General features: G+C 39.3%; 1 protein-coding gene across 2 annotated transcripts in view; it reads right to left on the reverse strand.

Annotated features, from left to right (window-relative positions):
• The window catches only part of AOAH (acyloxyacyl hydrolase), a 166,863-nt gene that overhangs the window by 46,068 nt on the left and 100,925 nt on the right, over nucleotides 1-19,870 (reverse strand). For both annotated transcript variants that reach the window (XM_088018608.1, XM_088018607.1), the window contains 2 exons: nucleotides 19,676-19,767; nucleotides 1,666-1,748 (listed from right to left, as the gene is read on the reverse strand). In XM_088018608.1, coding sequence (XP_087874734.1) covers nucleotides 1,666-1,748; nucleotides 19,676-19,767 — 175 coding nt within the window. The remainder of the gene's footprint in view (nucleotides 1-1,665; nucleotides 1,749-19,675; nucleotides 19,768-19,870) is intronic.

Raw genomic sequence — 19,870 nt, forward strand, 5'->3', positions numbered from 1 at the left:
GGACTCTGAACCACCATTTTCTAGAGCTGCATGATATTCAACACAGGCATTTCTGTCCTTTGTTTTTTACAGTTACAGTGACAGAGCTTTTGGCAGCCCTGGGGCTGTTTGATTATCTCACTGAAGGAAAAGAGAAAGTGCAAGGGCTGCAGTTCACTTTATATCTATGATGATTCATAGCCAGGTTCAATTCTAACTTTCCACTACATTGTCCGATATGTTCATATGCAGAGAGGTGAGGCCAATCTCTTTCTGTAGATCACCTCAGATGACAGACCAGTGACTGGAGGACCTTTGTTGGTGTCTGATTGTAGTAAGACAAACTGGCTACAAATTCTGGCCCTGTAATTTTCCATCTGTGATCTCAGGCAAGTTTCTTGGTCTCTGTATGTCTCTGTTTTCTTGGCTGTAACAGTGTGGATATCATGATAATCCCTCAGTTCCAAGAAATACACTTGAACACGTTTAATATGAGGTTGAGTGCTGCAATCAATGTGTACGTTGTATATTCTTCCTTTTTCCTCCCTCCGCACTCCCCAGAGCTATTATAATCAGTGGTATCTTAGAACTGAAGACATATGGTAATACTTCCTAACAGTTTGTTGAAAAAAATCAGCTGAAATATTACATTTAAAGTATTTTTAGCAGTTGGTAAGAGAGCAATAAATAGCAGCTATTATTTTATTAGTAAGAAAACTTACATTGTTCTTAGAATAGAACACTTATTCTGTATAGAATAGTTATTATAAGACATAATTTGCAGATCATATATTCAGTTAAAACTTGAACTGCTTGGAAAATGCCTTAGCACTCTTGTTAATTAGAGATGGCCGGGGATAGCACATAGGTTTAACTTTATGTGCCAAGTCTAATCTGTTGATGATGACTGTCAGACGTGCTGTGTTGTATGAATTGCTGAGGCAGAATCTGGGTGTAGCAGACAAGAGCGCCAAGGTTGATTAGTAGTAGCTTAGGGAGATATGGCATCACACACCCTAAGTGTCTGCCACCTCTGCATTACGGTGGTCCAAAACATTACTTGGCAATTCATTCGGCGTTAGCCTGACATTGGTTTCTCAATCAGAGTTTCACTGAAATCTTGTGGCAGTGTGCTGCGTCTGGGTCCAAGGTGGGAGCTGAGAACCACGTAAGAAGTAAGCCCAGAGGACACTTATGTCCTGGGAAACACAGGAAGCTGATGGAGACCTGCAGTCTCCAAAACACTCTGAAAACGCATTCCTTTCCTTAACAGCTTTGGGGACGTCAGCCACAATCACTTAACCATTTTTCTTAAAACTCCCAAGCCTAGTAGAAATATGGGAGACTTTGCAGAGCCTTTGCAATCACTTTGATTTTGCTCAGCCCTTGTTCTGCTAATGCTTGTTTACGTCTTGCCTCCTGAGCTTTGAATGCCCTGCACCTTGGCCTGTCTAGAACTTGTCTGGGGGAGGATTGACCGCATCTTGTTCTTGTCTTCCTCTGCTGTGGGTAAGATGCCGTAATCCCAGGGCCCTTCTCTAGAAAGGGTCCTGGTGCCGGGAAAAGGAGACCATTCATTTTGTTAGGTGGCCCTCGTTATCTAACTCTCAGCTTTTGTGACACTTATGAAACAAAATCAGTCATCGAAGGCACACTTGCTGAAGGCTTAAGTGTAAAGCTACATACCATTTCTTGAAATATTCTGGTAGTCTCTGTGATTGCAGTGGTTTCTTTTCCATAATCGAAGGTAAATAGAGTTTTCTTTAATTCTGAAACAAATATATATGGGCATATGAGTATCAGGACACTCGCATGATGATGTTCGAAAAACAGGATTTTGTGATGATTTTTCAAAATGAGTGGTTCAAATGAACTCAGAAAAATCAAATTTCTGCAGACATGTTTTCTCTAAACTGTCAGTACATTACTGAGAGTTTTTACAAGAAGCAGTCCTATAAAATCGGTTGCATCAATGTAGTAAGATTAAACTTTTTCTTTTTGTGAAGACCTCCAGAATCATCCCTTTATTTTATTTTATTTTTTTAAATTTCAGGCTTTGGTCATGTCCCCAAACCCCAATAATTATTTTATTAATAAAAAAACCCCCAAGTATGCAGAATACACTTTTCAAAGTTGAGTTTCTAAATCATCATCGAGTTCAGTTAATTGGTGGCTAAAAATGGTGTTTTGTTTAAACAACCCCATATGCAGAGTCATCCCTTTCTAAACTTTTTACCAAGAGCTGCTATAAGTTTCTTGAGCAATTGGTCCTTTTCAACAAATGTGTTTTTTTTTTAATTTTTAATTTTATTAAGTATCAAATTTTAATTCCAGTAGTTAATATATAGTGTTAATTAGTTTCAGGTATGCAATATAGTGATTTAACGATTCTATACATTGTTTAGTGATTTTGAACCTGACCTTATACCCTTTCTTCTTTTGATTGCTCTGAAGCTGTGGCAGACACTTTTGTTGACCTTCAGATCCATCTCCCCCCTTCACCTTAGCAGAAGTTTTTGTAGGGCAAAACGATGCCGCATGATGACTGCTTTACCCAGCTTCCCTTGCAACTGCAAGTGGCCACTTCACTCATTTCTGGGAAATGAGGTAGAAGTATCCAATTTCTGGGAATATTTCTTAGGAAACAATTGGCAAGTGACCCTTGCTCCTTCTTTATCCTCTTTCTCCATTTTTCTGCCCAGATTAGGCAAGCTGCCACCTTGGACAGTGGGGATAACTTCTACATTGGGAAGGCAGAGGGGTGAGTGGGAAGGACCCTGGATCCTTGAGAACCAGTGAAGTTGAGCTCCCATACCAGATCTAGACTACACATCTCTGAAATTTTATGTGTGAGAGAAATAAACTCTAATATGATCTTATTTTAACCACCCATATGTGGAGTCTCTTTCCTACTTGTAGCTGAATCTAATACTAATGGACACAGAGTTTAGAGACAAACTTGTGACCAGTATCAGGTTATAACTGCACATACTTTAAGTCATTTTCTTGGCTTCTCTTTGTCCCGTCTTTGATTGTCTATCTTCTTTTGCCAAGCTTTAATTTAATTGAAATGTAATTTAATGTTATGTTCTTTATGCTTTTATAGGCTTCTGTAAAATCCTTTTTGAAACAAGACCAGGTATAGACTAATGAATAATAATTAAACTCAGAAGTATTTGATTACTCCTCAAATGTATTGTGTCTTTTCTTCATTATAATAACTTCATATCTCACAACCTTACATAAATCACCATTTATTTGTATTACACGAGTCTCATTTATTGTATTAGAGTGCTTGCCAACTGTCTCAGTGCTTCAGAAAGGTAAGCATGTATCAGGTTTGGGCACTTGGAATGCACTGAAAGTAGTCTTTTTGAAGTCTGAGAAAACTAATGATAATATTTTTTGATAGAAGAGCATGATGTCTGAGCAATAGTTTAAGTATGGGATTTTTGCTTTGTGGTGGAGTTTTGAGGTGAATGACTTATTTTGTTTTTAAAAATCAAACCTACCCATGCACATAGTTTAAAAAAGTCAAATTTGTATTACTTGAGTGATGTTTAACAAGCCCTACCATGTTCCAGACACTCCTCTAGGCACCTGAGTCATATTGGTAAATGAGGAAGACAAAGACCCCTGCCCCTGTATTGTTGACATTCCATCAGGGAAAAACCTAATAAGCATCTTGAATGAACAAATTAGAGAGGATGCTAGAAGATGGTAAGTGCTATGAAAAAAAGGGGAGGCAGGGGAAATAAGGTTAGAGTGGCTGGAGCAAGCCTCACTGAAAAGGTGAATGTGAACCAAGACAGTTGAACTATTTATATCTATAAGGCTTGTAGTGATAAACAGTAATCCCGTACTACCCTGCTCTCCCCATTTCTCCATTCCCAGAGGCAACTAATTGCAGCCTCAACTGACTGAGTCATTGGGCATTTTCTTTTTTATCTCTAAATAACATACCTTCAAGTCCACTTCTTTATTTGTAGTCTTTGGCATTATCTATTCACTTCCTACCACCGAGAGGAGCATTTAACTATTCACAAATGATCAATGATTGCTTTTTCTTCCCTTCCAAATTCTTTTATTTCCCTGAAGTTAATAGGAGCCTTTTGTTTCTTTGCTTATTTTTTTTAAGTATTTATCATCAATTTACTCTCAAATCTTTTACGGTTGTTTGATCCCCTTTCAATATGCTCTATTAGAGAGTTTATTAATTTTGTTTTGTGGAAATGTCTCCTGAAATCTCTTGACCTGATTACTCTGGACTTGCTGCCCTCTCACACTCATGCTCAGTAGATATCCTGGGAGCCCCTATCTTCATCAGATTCCCTCTACCTCTTCCTGACTTAGCAGATCTGTTTTCTAGAAGACCACATTTTAATTTTTTCTGATGGAGAATGTTTTTAAGTAACTTTTGTAGGATGTGGGGGATGTAACTTATTTTTTTTTAACATTTGTATATCTAAAAATGTTTCTATTGTTTGATTTGGTGAGGTATAATGTAGGCCCAGAAACACAGCTTGCATCATAAGATAAACATAAATATGGTTAATAAGACTTGTTGGGGAAAAACTTCAAGTAGAGAAGTAATAGTGTTCGCTTGGTCTCTGAACTTTCATTATCTTATAGAAAGGTGTTTTAGACGGGGCATAGCTAGACTAGACACATCTAGGACTCCCTACATATTCTTAGGGAAAGAATGGTCTGGTGTTTATAAGTCACTGTGTAACAATAACAGATTTATGGTATAGGCAATTATTTTGTTAAATAGGAGGAGTCCTGAACATGATGAATCAGCTTCTTGCTAAGCAATCAATAGGAAGACGGAAATAAGCCTCCAGGACCATCAGGGTTTGTCTCTCATCAGCTGGTGTGGTAGATTAGAGATGACCTCATTATCTTTGACACTCCTACCCTTAAATTTTGGCTGTTATGTGGCTTTTTGACCAATAGGGTATGGTTGAAGCGATTCTGTGCCAGTTATGGCCTGGTTTTTAAGATACTTGGCAACTTTGGTCTATTGAAGCCCTGATCCATTATGTAAGAAGCCTGACTATCCAGTTGGAGATACCATGTAAAAAGACCCTACAATGGAAGTAGCCATAATGTCCTTCAATAGGTGAATGGGTAAACAAAACTGTGGTATATTCATACAATGGACTATTATTCAGCAGTAAAAAGAAGAGAGCTATCAAATCATGAAAAGACATAGAGAAACCTTGAATGCATATCGCTGAGTGAAAAAAGCCAATATGAAAAGGCTATATTCTGTATGATTCCAACTACATGACACTCTGGAAAAGGCAAAACCATGGAATAATAAGTGGAGCACAAGGCTTTTTTTGGCGGAGGAGGGGGTCAATGAAACTCGTCTATATGAAAGGGTAATGGTGGATACATGCCATTATGCATTTGTCAAAACCCATGGAAGGTTCTACATAAAGAATAAACCCTTAGGTAAACTATGGACTTTAGTTAAGAATAATATGTAAATATTGGCTCTTCATTTAAAACAAATGTACCACACTAATGCAAGATGTCAGTAATAGGGGAAATTGAAAAGATGAGAGAGTATATAGGAATTCTGTATTTTCTGCTCAATTTTTCTGTAAACCTAAAATTGCTAAAAAATTAAAGTCTATTAAAAAAAAAAAGGCCCTCTCTGGAAAGAAAGAGGGACCCAGCTAAACTGAGTCTTCTAACTGCCTTTTCCTAGGCACCAGTTATATGAGTGAAGCCATGTGGACCCTCTAATCCAGCCACTAGGTGAATACCATGGTCAATGTCACAAGGAGAGGAAGAATTGGCCAGCCAAACTTTTCCTGAATTCCTGATATGCTAAACTGTGAGATATAAAGAAAATGGTTGTTGTTTTAAGCCACTAAAGTTTGGAGTGCTTTGTTACACAACAATAGATAACCAGAACAGATGGTTATAGAATTCTAGGTTAAAATCATTTTCCCTCAGAAGTTTGAAGGAATCAGTTCATTGGCTCCTAGCCTCCTAGTGCTGTTGTCTGAAGCTATTCTGTGCCTCGATCCTTTGAAAGCCCATGGTGGCATCTGTTCCAAGAGTTCTGAAGTGGGATGACAGGCTTGGTGTGGCTCTATTTTCATTCACAGTGTTAGTCATTGATGGACCTTTTCAACCTGGAAATTCATGTCTGTCAGTTCTCAGAGATGTTCTTGAATTATTTCATTGATGATTTCTTCCTTTTTTTTTTCTTAGAACCCCTATTATTTGTATATTGGGTCAGTTGGGCTCTGGTCTTTTGATCTTCCTAGTTTTTCTGCCCTATTTTCCATATCTTTGTCTTTTGCTCTATTTTCTGGAGGATATCCTCAAATTTATCTTTCAATCCCTTTATGAAAGTTATCTGATGCATAATTTCCAAGTGACCCTTTTTGTTCTTTGAATATATTTTTAGTTTTAGCATAACCTAATTACATGAATGAAACCTCTTATCTTTTTGACGATGTTAATTCTAGTTATTTTTTATAAATAGGGTATCAATTAGAGTCTAAGAAAAACATTTTCTTCCTTAGAAAAAAGAACAATAGTTTGTTTTCTTGAAGTTCCTTTTTCTCTTTTTGTGTTGTCTTTCACATTCAAGATTTCCCTCAGATGTCTGATGATACTGGAATGTTTGTTGGCTTGTATTTAAAAGTGGAAATGGGTTGAAAACTTAAAAGCTGATTGGAAAATGGACCCCTGGGTGTAGCTTGTTGACTGTGGTCCTCACCGTAGCCTGCGCTGGTGGGGACTTTCTCAGGGAAACCCTGTTGTCTGTGTCTGGAGCCTTCCTCCCTGGGATGTGAAGATTCCCCTGGGAAGGCTCTTCTGGTCTTCAGCACTCTGGAGCTGGTTGTCTGCATTCAGCATGCATGTGTTTTAGTGGGTACTCCTCTCCTCACTTATGTTTAGTGTCCCTCAGTCCAGAAGCCTTTGATTTTAGCATCTCCAGAGAATAATAAACCTCTAGTCTTAATACCAGAGTAAGGGGAGGCAGCTGCCCAGCTGTGTAAAGTTGGGAAAGAGTCTAAGGATCTAACTGCTTTTTCAGCAATTTTTCAACTGACACTAGTTTTTACCCTCACCTCCATTTCTAGAGCTACCATATGTAGTCGATCCTCAAGTCTTTCGGGGGATACAGTGTAAACTGGGTTGCTTCTTGACATTCCCTCCTACTGGCTCAGGATGCAGCTTTCTGAGTCGACTAGGTTGGTTATCTCCTGTCTTGCTTTCTGGCTTCCGACATTTTGTGGCTGGTGGCTCTTCCTGTTCTCTTTGTCCTTGGAGACCAGTTCATTTACTGTCATTTTAGTGGGGTTTCTCAAGGGAGAGAAGCAAATGCTTTGTTCCATCTGTTATCTTACCCAGAAGCCTGAAACAAATACACTCTGCATCATTTCTGCCCTCTGCCTTGACTATTTTATTATATTTGAAAAAGCAGATGGGAAATGGACATTAGATCTGAGTTCAAAGCTAAAATAATTTCACGGTCAATAAAGAGGGGCTATTTTCCTTTGGGAAAGTACTTGTTACCAATATTTAGTCATAAATGTATTTTTGATAATTCTAAAAATGGAATTTATGTACCAAAATACTGTTTTGCTCATGACCTGATCATGAAGAGCGAATAGTGTAGATATTTATATTATAGATAGTTAGTTGCAGATTTCTTTACAAGAATACAAAATCTTTGCCAGCCGGTGAATAGTTTCATTAATATTTCTGACCAGAAATAGTATGTGGAATTTTGAGATTAAGGTTTTGTACTAGGCACTAGAAAACATTTCACATAATCAAAGATAATGTTTTCTTTCATCCCACCTCGAATACATAATCTGTCTTATAAATTCTAGGGATTGAATTTCTCATGGAGTGCTCAAGAATCCAGAGAAGACAGAAAAATCAATATAATATTTTGAGAAGCCTATAGTACAATATTTTTGAGATGCTAAGAAATTGAGAAGAATGCTTGATGGAAAGTCATCTGCATACAAAGTCGGTTAGATTTGAATTCATGGGAGAAACCACGGAGACTGCGCCTAGTGAGGTTAACCGTGATGACCTCTCTGGTTTCGAATCCCCACTCCTCTCGCTCCCTAACCCCACTTGGACACAGGTTTCTCAGTGTGACCTTTTGTTTCTCCCTTTTCCCTCTGTTGTACATTCAAGCCAAGTCCAATGGGCTGGTAGAAGACGTAGTAGTTTAGTTTGAGGGATGCAAAGGAGGAGTACTTGAAGTACTTGAAGGTTTTCTTCTTTCCACTTTCCCCAGTGCCTAAGATGCTGGTGTCCTCAACCTACAGGGCTGGCTTCGAAGCATGCCACGTTAAAGTCCCACTTTGACCAGCTCTGTCTACTGCAGGGCATTTCATGTGAGGACACACTGTCAGCTTTTGATTCCTAACACCAAAATTCAAAATAGGGAAATCTCCTACAGAACGTGTACTGATTACTTTCCCCGCTGTGGGTTCAGGTAGCAGACAAAAAACACTTTCTCTGAGCACCTTCTAATGACCCACCACCCCCATGCCATTTTATGATGAAGAAATGGAAAACAAACAAACAAACAAAAAGAATAAAACCAAGAATGAGCTTCAAGTATGATACAAATTTAAGGGGTCGATTTAGAACTGAAAAAAAATTTCAGCCCCTCCTATGTTGACTCAAAGCAGAACCTTCTCAGAGAGAGGCTTCAGAACAGTTTCCCAATAGACTTAGCACGTCAGAGGTTTTGGGGGTAGACCGAGTATGATATCATGCAAGCAAGAGTGGTGTATCAGGGCCTGGTGAAGTTTCTGAACTGATTTCTGATTCTCTGCAGAGCACTGCTAGTTTGGGTATACATTCTGACACCCTAATTAAGTTGCATCATAGGGAATGAGACACACAAAAAAAGACCAGGGCATGGAAGACTAGCAGTAGGGTCAGGGAGAGAAAAATGGTAACATCTGATGTGAAGGGTTAGGGCAGGAGAGTGAATTAGGATAAAAATTGAATAATTTAGAGACTGGAACGGCTTTATCCAGGGACTGCTACTGCTAGGAATATTTAAGAAAAGTGTGGGGAGTTTTCTTTCTGATGTAGGTGGAAGTCAGACCAGCATGGGGCCATGGAGATGGATTAAAGAACTTTTAGAATTCCTTCTAGTCCTTTGATACCAGATCCCTGTGCAACCTCTAATTCACCACATCACAGAACAACGAAGATTTCAGCCTCAGAGAGAACTAAACATGCAGAATTCGACTCACTGTGTATTCAGAGAGACTGGCAATGGGCTAATTATGCAGGGGTGTGTGTAGGGGTGAGGATGGCTCTAGAGGAGGTCCTAGGAGTTCAGACATGAAAAGATTAGTCAGACAGCATGATAGATTTTAAATTTGGAGCAGCAAATAATACAGGGAAATAGACTTCATGGGCCTTGTGTTCAATAATTCATGAGCTACTGTACTCAGATAAGGCTTCTTACCTGTTAAGTTAACCTCCCACTAAGATTCCTCCGTCTGTCCTTCTCAGAGCTTGGGGCAGTAATAACTGTTTCCCTCCTGCCCTTTTTTTTTTTTTTTTTTTGACCTCAGATTTGATTCTAGGCCACTGCATCAGCATAAACATTAAACTATGATAAAACTGAGAGATATAAGGTGTGGACACTTACAAAGGTAAAAAGATCGCTTGTGATGCACAAAATATTGTTTTAATAATCTAAACAGCATTTCTCAAAGGATGCTGTGAAACACCAGGTTCTTGAGATGTATCTTTCTCATAAAATATACACACATACACACAGAAAAGAAGAGAGAGAGGGGGAGGGAGAGAGAGAGAAAGGGAGAGAGAGATTCTACATAGTTCTGTGGTCAAATAAGTAAATGAATTTAGGAACTGTTCCATATTAAACCTTGGAGATATAACAAGGTTTTTTTTTTTTGCCTTATTAAAGGCTCTTATTAATCTTATACTGAATAAAAGTGTTTCTCCTTATTCAAACCGGCATTTCCAAAACTTAGTTGACCTAGGGATCTTTTGAAAAATGTGTGTGACAGCTTGTGGAACTAGTCTTTCACAGAACAGTGTTTGGAGAATATTGATGAATTATTTCTACCTGTATGTGAGCATGGAGACGGCCTAAAATCTCAGGTTCAGTTGGTTATAGGAATCCTGTTAGAGAAATTTGGAGGTTTTTCCTTTGCTTTGATCAGTCTAGACTGCACAATTTTATCATTCTGGACAAAATTTTACATCGAGGCTTGACTCATCTATAACTGACCAAATTCACTTGTAGCAGATCTCTCATTTGTTTTATTCCTTCTACCTGGCTACTGAATTGATATTTTACTTGAAATTCACTACCTCCAACTTGTTGATCATGTGGTTATTTTTACATTTTAATGAATTGTGCTAATCTCTTGTAGAATATTTATTACAGAACATGCTTAGTAGTCCAATGGCTTAAGTTACGATTTATTTTTACATGCATCACATCATGCAGCTGGTGATTCGATTCATGCTGTTTATATTCCTCCTCCCTTATCCCTAGCATTTTTCCCGAAATGTTAATTCCTGCAAATCTGATTTGATTTAGGCAATCTGAGAAAATGCAAGGGAAGGAGGCTTGTAGATTGGAAAGCAATCTACAAATGTAAAATGATAATCATTATGAACTTATTCAGTAATTCTTCTCCTGAGTACCTTCTATATGGTGCCACATAATGTGTCAGGGGCTAGGGCTCTGGAACAAAGTCAAGCCAATTCCTGTACTCAAGATGCTCAGAGTCTGGTATGGGGCTGGGTGGAGAGGAAAAACAATAAAGAAACAGTTATGACAAGTGAGGTGACATTGGTACTGAAGAAGCATAATAGGAGTACAGGAGAGAATCATCCAGTTAGACGGGGAGTTGGCATGAGGAGGCTGTCTAAAGGAACTGACTCCTAAATGGTAAGTGTAAAAGCATGAACATAGGGTAACTAGATAAGACAAAGGCGAATTTGTAAATGCTCCTGAAAAGATGCTCAAACTCATTAGTGACCAGGAGACTACATATTAGAACAACAATAAAACACTGTTAGATTGGAAAAAATGAAGAAAGTGGGCAATATTCAGTATTGGCAGGGATGTGGGGAAACAAGTGTTCTCATATACTATTTGTGGGGATGTAAATTGGGATAGCCTTTTTGGAGGGATGATGAAAAATTAAGAATGTATACATTTGGAGTTAGCCATTTCTTCCTAAAGATATCCTCACAGGGTTTCATAAAGAGAACTGGAGAATGTTCATTATGGCATTATTGGGTGTAATGAGGATTTGGAATTGACTGTCCATCTGTAGGAGAACAAAATGACCATACTATGAAATACCATGCAGAATTGCACAAGAATAGAAAGTGCTTCAATAACTATTGTTAAAGCAAAGCATTAATTTTCCATATGTCATGCACAGTATAATGTTACTTACGGGGGAAATCCCAATGAAACATTTATTTCTTTATATACGGATTTACACATGTAATCACACGGAAGGGATCTGAAGAAAATCACACTAAATTGATAACAGGGCTTTCTCTTGGGAAAGGGGGTGAAATTGGGGGAAAGCTTTGACTTTTTACTTTACATACCTCAGTATTTTTTGTAAGATGAAAATGTACTCATGATTTGAGTAGTTAAATTAAAAAGTGAAAATTCAGAAATGAGTAGAGTCAGGGGAGAAGTTGTTGCAGGTGGAGAGATTTGCCAGTGTATGCAGGAAGAGTCCTTGGCTAGGAGCCATAGCATCCACAGATGGTCCTTCCTGCCCAAGGGGCAGGGCCTCCCTGCCCGGCACTGCAGCCCTTCTTGCCTTCTCCAGGACCTGGTTCCTTCCCTCATCCACCTTTCTCTCTTTGTTGGATCTTCCTCTCACTAAAATTATGCTGTAGGAGTTCTCACCTAAAAAAGATGTCTCCCTGATCTTTTATTCCCCACCAGCTATCACCCCCTTTCTCTGTTCCCTTTAATAGTGAAACCTGTTAAATGAGTTGTTGATGCTCACTTCCTTCATCACCTCCTGGAAAGTACTCTCGGCAGTCAGGTTCCCATCTCTGTCCCAGGAGACATTTCTGGCCAATCGCCCCTGCTCACCACCCTGCATATCCAGTGCTCTTTCTCCATCCCCATCCTCTTCTGCCTCTGGCAGCATTTGGCTGAAAGGCACTTGTCCTTTGGAAACACTTTCTTGGTCTGTAGGATACTGAACCCTTCTAGTTTTCTCTCCACTTCGAGAACTATTCCTTCATCTTCTCTTCCCAAACCTCTGCATGTTGGCATCCCCCAGCCTCCATCCACGGTCACATTTCTCTTTCATACTCATTCCCTGGCAGAGAAGTTCTCAATTTGTTGCTCTCAGAACCATTTTATACTCTTCAAATTACTGAGGAACCCAGAGAGCTTTCTTTATGTGATTATAGCTGTCAGTATTTATGTGTTAGAAATTAAAACTTAGAAATTTGAAAGCATATTTGTTAACTCATTTAAAATAATAAACCCATTACATGTTAACATAAGTAACATTTTTTTTCTGAAAAATATATATTTTCCAACCCTTCCTCCAATTAGTGAGAAAAATGGCATCATTTTACAATTTTGCAAATCTCCTTAGTGTCTGACTTTAATAGAAGACAGCTCTGTTCTCATCTCTGCTTCTGCATTAAATTTGTTGTGATATGTTGTTTTGATGGAATTATATGAAGAAAATCTCATCTTAAACATACATGTAGCTGAAAAAGGGAGTCACATTTTAATATCTTTTTTAGATAAGTATGGATAGCCTTCTTTGATTCTATACCAAAACTTGAGACGTGGTATTTTCTTAAAGATTGATTAGTTGCAATGTAGAATCTGAAAATAAATCAATGAACTTTTTTTTGCACCATATTACATTAAAATGCATTGGTGTATCTTGTGCTTTGAGTGGATCGTTTACCCATGCATGGTTTTACGTATCATATACTGGTCATTTAGAAAATATTGGCTCACTGAGTTATGCAGATATTCTAAATGTTGATACATTTTATGATATAATATTGAAAAATCATACTTGTTGCTTGCACTATATATCTATTAGCAAGGTTTTGAGTATTAGGAAGATGTCAAGTTCATAAGAGAAAATGCAAGTTTTCAAAAATTCAAACTTTTCTCCGAAAGCTCAAATTTTATGATTAACAATCAATACTGTCAGTTGTTTTCCTTGAAGTTCCCTCATTTCAGATACAATATCTGCCACATATCCAATCTGAATACCTATAATTTATTTTCTAGTTCTTTTCAGTAAAACTGGTATTCCATGAAAAACCGATTGGAGTGGACTATAGCTCTCAACTCCTTTATACAAGTGTTTTCCTTAAGACAATCATGTTTTGTTAAGCAGCAAAGGTGCTTTTATGTATATCTCCCATTTCATCAGATGAAAGTATTAAAAAATCATGTATATACTTTAATAAAATTAATAATATTTCTGCTTCATGGATGAACTTTTCAGGGGAAGATGTCCCCCTCTTTTTTAAAACCAGGACCGTGTAGAGGTGAAGACCACAGTTACTACTAATGTAGTTTGGTGCCACCGCTTTGATTCATGCTCAGATGTCAGCACCTTCACCGCTGCTCTTGCGCATCAGTATAAATGGCTGCACAGCACGAAAGACAAATGCTGTTTTAATTCTGTTGTGAAAATGGTTTTTACCTTGTAGATCCCCTGAAAAGGTCTGAGAGACCCACCTTCCAGCAGTCCACGGACCACACTTGGAAAAGCACTGATGTAGGCTATACTCCACTACAATCAGCCTCAGCTAACTTCAAATGACCAACTCTCAGGCTAATTATTTGTTTTGCCAAGTATAATTATAAGACGGCTAATCATTGGCACTTACATCACATGTAATTTTTCAATAATGGATTTAATAAGGTTATTAAGCCCATTAGTGTTTAGTACTTACATGTCTTTTTTAAAACATGAAATTAGGTTAGCAAATCTTAGCTGCAAATCCCTTCTCTCCAATTTTCTGTTTTTAACACCCCAAGTGACTTGGTTTGGAATTATACACTGCTTTTCAAAATTGTTCTCTCATATAATGTCTATTGGGTTGGAGAGAACAGATAACCTTTAACACTCAGATTCTAGGACACCTCTCATCAAAGATGTGTGTTTAAATGTCCTTGAATAGCATTACTGTGCCACTTTGCACAGTAGCTATGTCTATTCTTTCTAAGCATGTGCTATGTTTCTGGCCCCAAATAGCAAGTCTAAGCCAGAGGCAGAGGGAGCCACATTTACTCTAGAAAATTCCATGTAGTTTGCACCCACTTATGTTGGCCCCCTGATCTCACTCTTACCTTCCAGCCTGATATAACTTTGGTAATTACTCTTGGCTCTTTTGGCTTTCATGATTTTTTTACGGCTAACTTCATCTTCTTTTCTTAAAGCTCTGATTGCTACCCTGTTTTTCCTCTCAGTCGCCTCTGCCCTCCAGCGTTGAGGGACTTCTCTACCATTTAGCCCCAGCCTGCAGAACTCTACTGACTGGACCATCCCTGGCCCCACTTTCAGAAGGGGATTGGACAACCATAAATGCTCAGGTTATATGCAGTTGGGTTCAAGTGGTTATTTTTGTTAAGGGTTTGGTTTCCCTTTCTTTTTTTTTTAAAGATTTTATTTTATTTTATTATTTATTTGAGAGAGAGAGAATGAGAGATAGAGAGCACGAGAGGGAACAGGGTCAGAGGGAGAAGCAGACTCCCCGCAGAGCAGGGAGCCCGATGCGGGACTCGATCCCGGGACTCCAGGATCATGACCTGAGCTGAAGGCAGTTGCTTAACCAACTGAGCCACCCAGGCGCCCTGGTTTCCCTTTCTGAGGTTTTGTTTCTGAGGTTTATTTTGTTAAGGGTTTGTTTCCCTTTCTGAGGTTTGCTTGGAGGAAACAGTACCCATAAAGGACAATCATGGAGTGCCACTTTAATGAATAGATGGTCCAGCACCCAGTATCACACAGTGCGGGGCTTACTATGCAAGGGTTCAGACTTTATGGCACAGCTATGCTGGCCCTAGAGAAACATGGTTCCTAAATGTCTCAGGCTCTGACCCATTAAATTAGCCAGGTCTTTCTTGTCTGAAGGCACAGCTAGTTAAGGGGTGGAGAAAAACATATTCGGTGGGGAGATGCAGGAGCATATTTTCCTACCAGCTTCCTTCAGTGCTTCTAAACCAAGCAGCATCACGAGGTAGGTTGTGGACTTTAATAGCACATTGTCCTGTAGCCACTAAACTTGAACACTGGGGAGAACTTCAGAGATGGCTAGGTACAACTCAACTTCAACATATAAATGAGGTCCAGGGATGCTCTCTATTCCACTGAGGGCCATACAGAACCAGAACCTTGTACCTGTAAATACAGTCTTCCTCCTACTTCATCACACTGACTCACAGGGCTCTGGAATTTTAAGTATTGCTTGTAAATGAGAAGTCCTTCCTTCCTGAGTTTTGGTATTGTTTCCCATATTTCCACATGTGTTACGGGGCCTTGGGTTCTTTACCTTAAATCGGATTTTTCTCTTACATTGATTGCTTTTGAAGGTGATCTGAACATGAAGTACTCTTTTTAATCTTTAGAAAAATACCTTTTTCTTCTCACTCACAGTTATAGTTCTCCTTCCCAATGTTAGTTACTGTTGGGTTCCCAGCCTCCAAACTACCAGCCTCACAAGGTGGGTTTTTTTTGTTTTTAGTTTTTGCCTTTGAATCACTTAATTGCTTTCTAAATCATACTGGGAAGACAAAAACAAAAAACAAAAAACAAAACAAAACACACACACAAAACAACAACAACAATAAAAACCCACATGGTTTTAAAGGATATTGCTTTTTGAATTTTCTGGACCCTGAGAGTCAAGAGAACAGATTTTTGTTAATGTAGACTGAACTGAAGGATATAAAGATTTGTAGGTTTTTTGTTTTTGTTTTTTTTTTGAGAGAGAACATGTACTAGCAGTGGGGGAGGGGCAGAGGGAGAGGGAGAGAGAGAATCTTAAGCAGGCTCCACGCTCAGCAGGGAGCCAATGCAGGGCTCAATATCATGATCCTGAGATCATGACCTGAGCTGAAACCAAGAGTCAGATGCTTAACCAACTGAGCCACCCAGGGACCCCAGAATGTAAAGATTTATAAAAGTAAGGGGTTGTGTTTGTCTTTTAACGCATGCATATAATTTCAATTAGTTACATTTATCTTATAAAAAAGATACTAAATTTTGAGGGGTGAAGGGTATATTGGAAAAAGAAAAGGAAAGCAACCATTTTCTCTCCCAAACTGCATTCTTTTGCTTTCAAAGGTACATTTTCCAAAGAACATTGTTAATACACAAAGCATGAGGCTGATCACAGATAATAGGAAGCACTTTCCAGAGATCCAGGTGAACAGAGAAATCAATACACTCTATCCTGTGCTGATAAGCATTTGGGCTCAAAAGGACATTTGCTCAAAATGCCTGTGGAAGCTGCCTACATGGCTCACAAATGCTGCTTCTGGGTCAATAGTTTTTTCACTTGCCCAATTCAACCAGAAGAGGATCGTCATCATACTCTAATCTTTAATATTTTTTGCACACTTTACAAATCTTCATTCTTTTAAGAAGGAGATTGGCCCAGCATAGATTACCTGCAGGTATAATTTGCATGAGATTATAGAGATAGTTTAACAGGACCTCCTGCTGGGGGCAGGGGCGGGGGTGGGGGGGTGGGGGGGGGACACACATCCTGAATGGTGACACACAACGGGTATCATGCTGCTGTGTCTGCCTAATGGGGGAATCCGTGGCAACTCAAGATTCTAGACAGAGAATTTCCTTTTCTATCAAAAGGAACTGAATATATTTTTTCCCATTCCAGCTGGGTGGCAGAGAACACAGGCATAGCATACAGAAACAGGTGGCAAAAAGAGACAACTAGATAACCTGGGGTCACAAACACAGAGAGAGAAAAGCTCCAGCAGGGTAGGTGACCCTACAGCATACCAGTGGGGGTGCGCACCTCCTTAGAAACAACAGATAAGGACCGTATTCAGAGTTAACACGGAGGGGGCTGCCCAAGCAGACTGAGTTTTTATAAATGGCAACACAGAGTCTCACACAAGAAGGTGCAAAGTCAGCACAGACTAGCTCAGGATGGGGGTGATGTTCACATAAAACACACCTAGACAGTCACTTCCTTTGTGAGATGGTGTCAGAATGTCTCTGCACAACCTTATAAGGATTATAACCCCTGAGTGTCTGAAAACTGGCAACTTTCCTTTCTCTTTCTCCCCACTGCCTTTCTCCTAAGAAAGATCTGGCCGCCTGCTGGACTCTGATGGGATGGCGGTGGACATGGCTAGGGGACTGGAGGGCTGGTGGGATTTCACACTGAGAAGGGAGCAAACTCCCGGAGTGAGGACAGAGGAGACGAGGAAGGGAAGAAGGACGCTGGCTCCCCTTGCCACCCCCCCTCCTACCCCACCAAAAAACCCCCCCCAAAAACGAAAAAACACAACAACCCTAAAACAACTGAACAGTGTGCTTGGGAGCAGGAGCTATTTTGGAGTAGAGTTTTGGGGAAAATTAGATGCAGGAAATGTGGGGCACCTGTTGGTGAATGTGAGCTATAAGTGGAAAGAAATGCGGAAATGAGTTTTCACTTCAGCTGGGCCTGCTGAGTGGCGTCTTTCATTCTTTGCATGACTCCAGGGAAGATTTAAGCTACTTCGCAATTAATTTTAAACATTAGACTGGTATTTCCTCAATGGCAACTTTGTGAGGCTTTAGATCAAAAAGTGGCTGAATTTTACAGGGTTCAACTTAAAGTTAAGCTTCCATTGAAAGTATAATAAACTATGTCCACTTCTCACTCATAATGAATTCCTCTTGTTATTGTCCTAAAAGCCTTAATTTAGAGAAACTTCCAGGTATTTTTTACATGGCTGGATTGTGGAGGCCACTTAAATATTATTTCCTCCATTCCAATGTTGGCAGTGGGGATATCAACAAGAGTCTTTTTTCCAGGAAGCCACTCTAGACTGGCCATCTTTAGATGTGTTCCAGGTGACAAAGACAATAGCAGGTGCAGCTGGGGAGAGAGAGACTGAGGCTGGCATATAGGCGGCCCCAGACCGCTGGGAGCATGGGCACCCTAGCAAGGGGCCCCCGATCGACCTTTGAGGTGATACACAGCACATCTCCCCATGGTGGGCTCCTCTAGTTTTTAGTCATTTCTCCAGCCCATAGCCATGCTCTCAAAGTGACAAAGACTCCAGAGAGCCACGTTCCCATAGGTGGAATGAAAACAGCACATAAAGGTTGGGAGCTGGGGTTTAGGAGGACCCTTGCTCACCAAATCACTCTCTGGGACAACGTGACACCAGGTTCCATGATGACAGATCGTACCACTTCTTATTAACATGGGACTCTGGTCAAGTTTCTTAACCTGTCTACTTAACCCTTAGATTCCTTAACTGTGAAATGCAGAAGTTAATGCCACCACCCTCACAAAGAGATGAAATGAGAAAAATCTCTACTTAACACTCAGGACCATGATTGGTATGTAGCAAATACCGCACGAAGGTTACTTCTTACTCTCCCTATCACTGATCCTCTTAGTATTATTATACTAACCTAATTTTTCACATGATTAAACTTGAAAACCTATACCTAAACTTGAAAGTACATCTCCTCTGCTTTCCCCACATTCACAGGTGATTCCTACATAATTATGAGTACCCTTTCCTTAAGGTTGGTTACCTTTCCTAGTTTCCTCTCTACCTTTTTCATTACCCTAATCTTGTAAATCCTTTAGGGTTTGGCCCTTGCCTAACACCCCCAAAAGAAGTGGCTGTTGATTAATTCTATGAATTATTTCTTCAATGAATCTGTAGCTCTGTGTTGAGACTTGTCTTTTGGCACATCTCTCTTCTATTATCATTATTTGTACATTGTCTTATCTGCCCTACTCAACTGTAATTGGCTGTAGAGACAGGTCAAGCCCTATTTACCTTTGAAACATCTATAGCATCTGTACCTGATGAAGTAGTAATTATTTAATAGGTATTTTTAGTGAAGATAATAAGATAATAATCAGATAAATTGTTCATGATACACAATGTCCCCTATTAAATTAAAAAAATGGGGTGCTAACCTATGAATGCTTGTTCCCATGCTCTGAGTCAACACCCAATCACACAGAGCAAACTGGGTTTGTGTGTCACTCAGATTTGTCATATATTGTCTCTACCTTCAAATCCAGGGCATTAAAGCCAGGGTGATTCCATGACCTTGCAACTTGCCTGTTAATTTTAGCCATTACCTTTATAAATATTAATTTCTGAGAGTAAATAATCAATAAGCATCCTTATCCCTTGAATGAGAAAAATTCGGTGATGGGTTTATGCATTTTCCATTAGAGGTCAACTCTAGAGCCAAATACTCCCTCCTTGCTAGCACTGATAAAATACAATTTGCATTACATCCCACTGCATAGTGGACTCTATGTCAGTGATGGATTTCTTGTATGTTACTCATGTTCGACAAGCAATTCCTAATAATTCCCATTTCAACATCTTGGAAGCAAGCCCCATCTCTTGTTCTTTCCTTACATAGATACACTGAAATGTTTAAAGATACTCAAACATACATACCCACTAATGGAGTCCAGAAACCCAGTAGCACCAGAGAATTGGGGCCAGTCGAGCTCATTGGTAAGAGCTATTGGTAAATTGATGAAGGATTTCTAAAGAAAAAATAAAGTGGTGATTATAAAAATGGTCATCTGTTTTTTACAGGTAGTAAGATTATTCATTGCCTAGGCATTGTTCTCTATTTTTCTCACTCTC

Source organism: Eumetopias jubatus, unplaced genomic scaffold, assembly GCF_037043125.1.
Source record: "Eumetopias jubatus isolate StellerSeaLion01/CBP00866 unplaced genomic scaffold, mEumJub1_p1.0 scaffold_14, whole genome shotgun sequence".
Taxonomy (NCBI): Eukaryota; Metazoa; Chordata; class Mammalia; order Carnivora; family Otariidae; genus Eumetopias; species Eumetopias jubatus.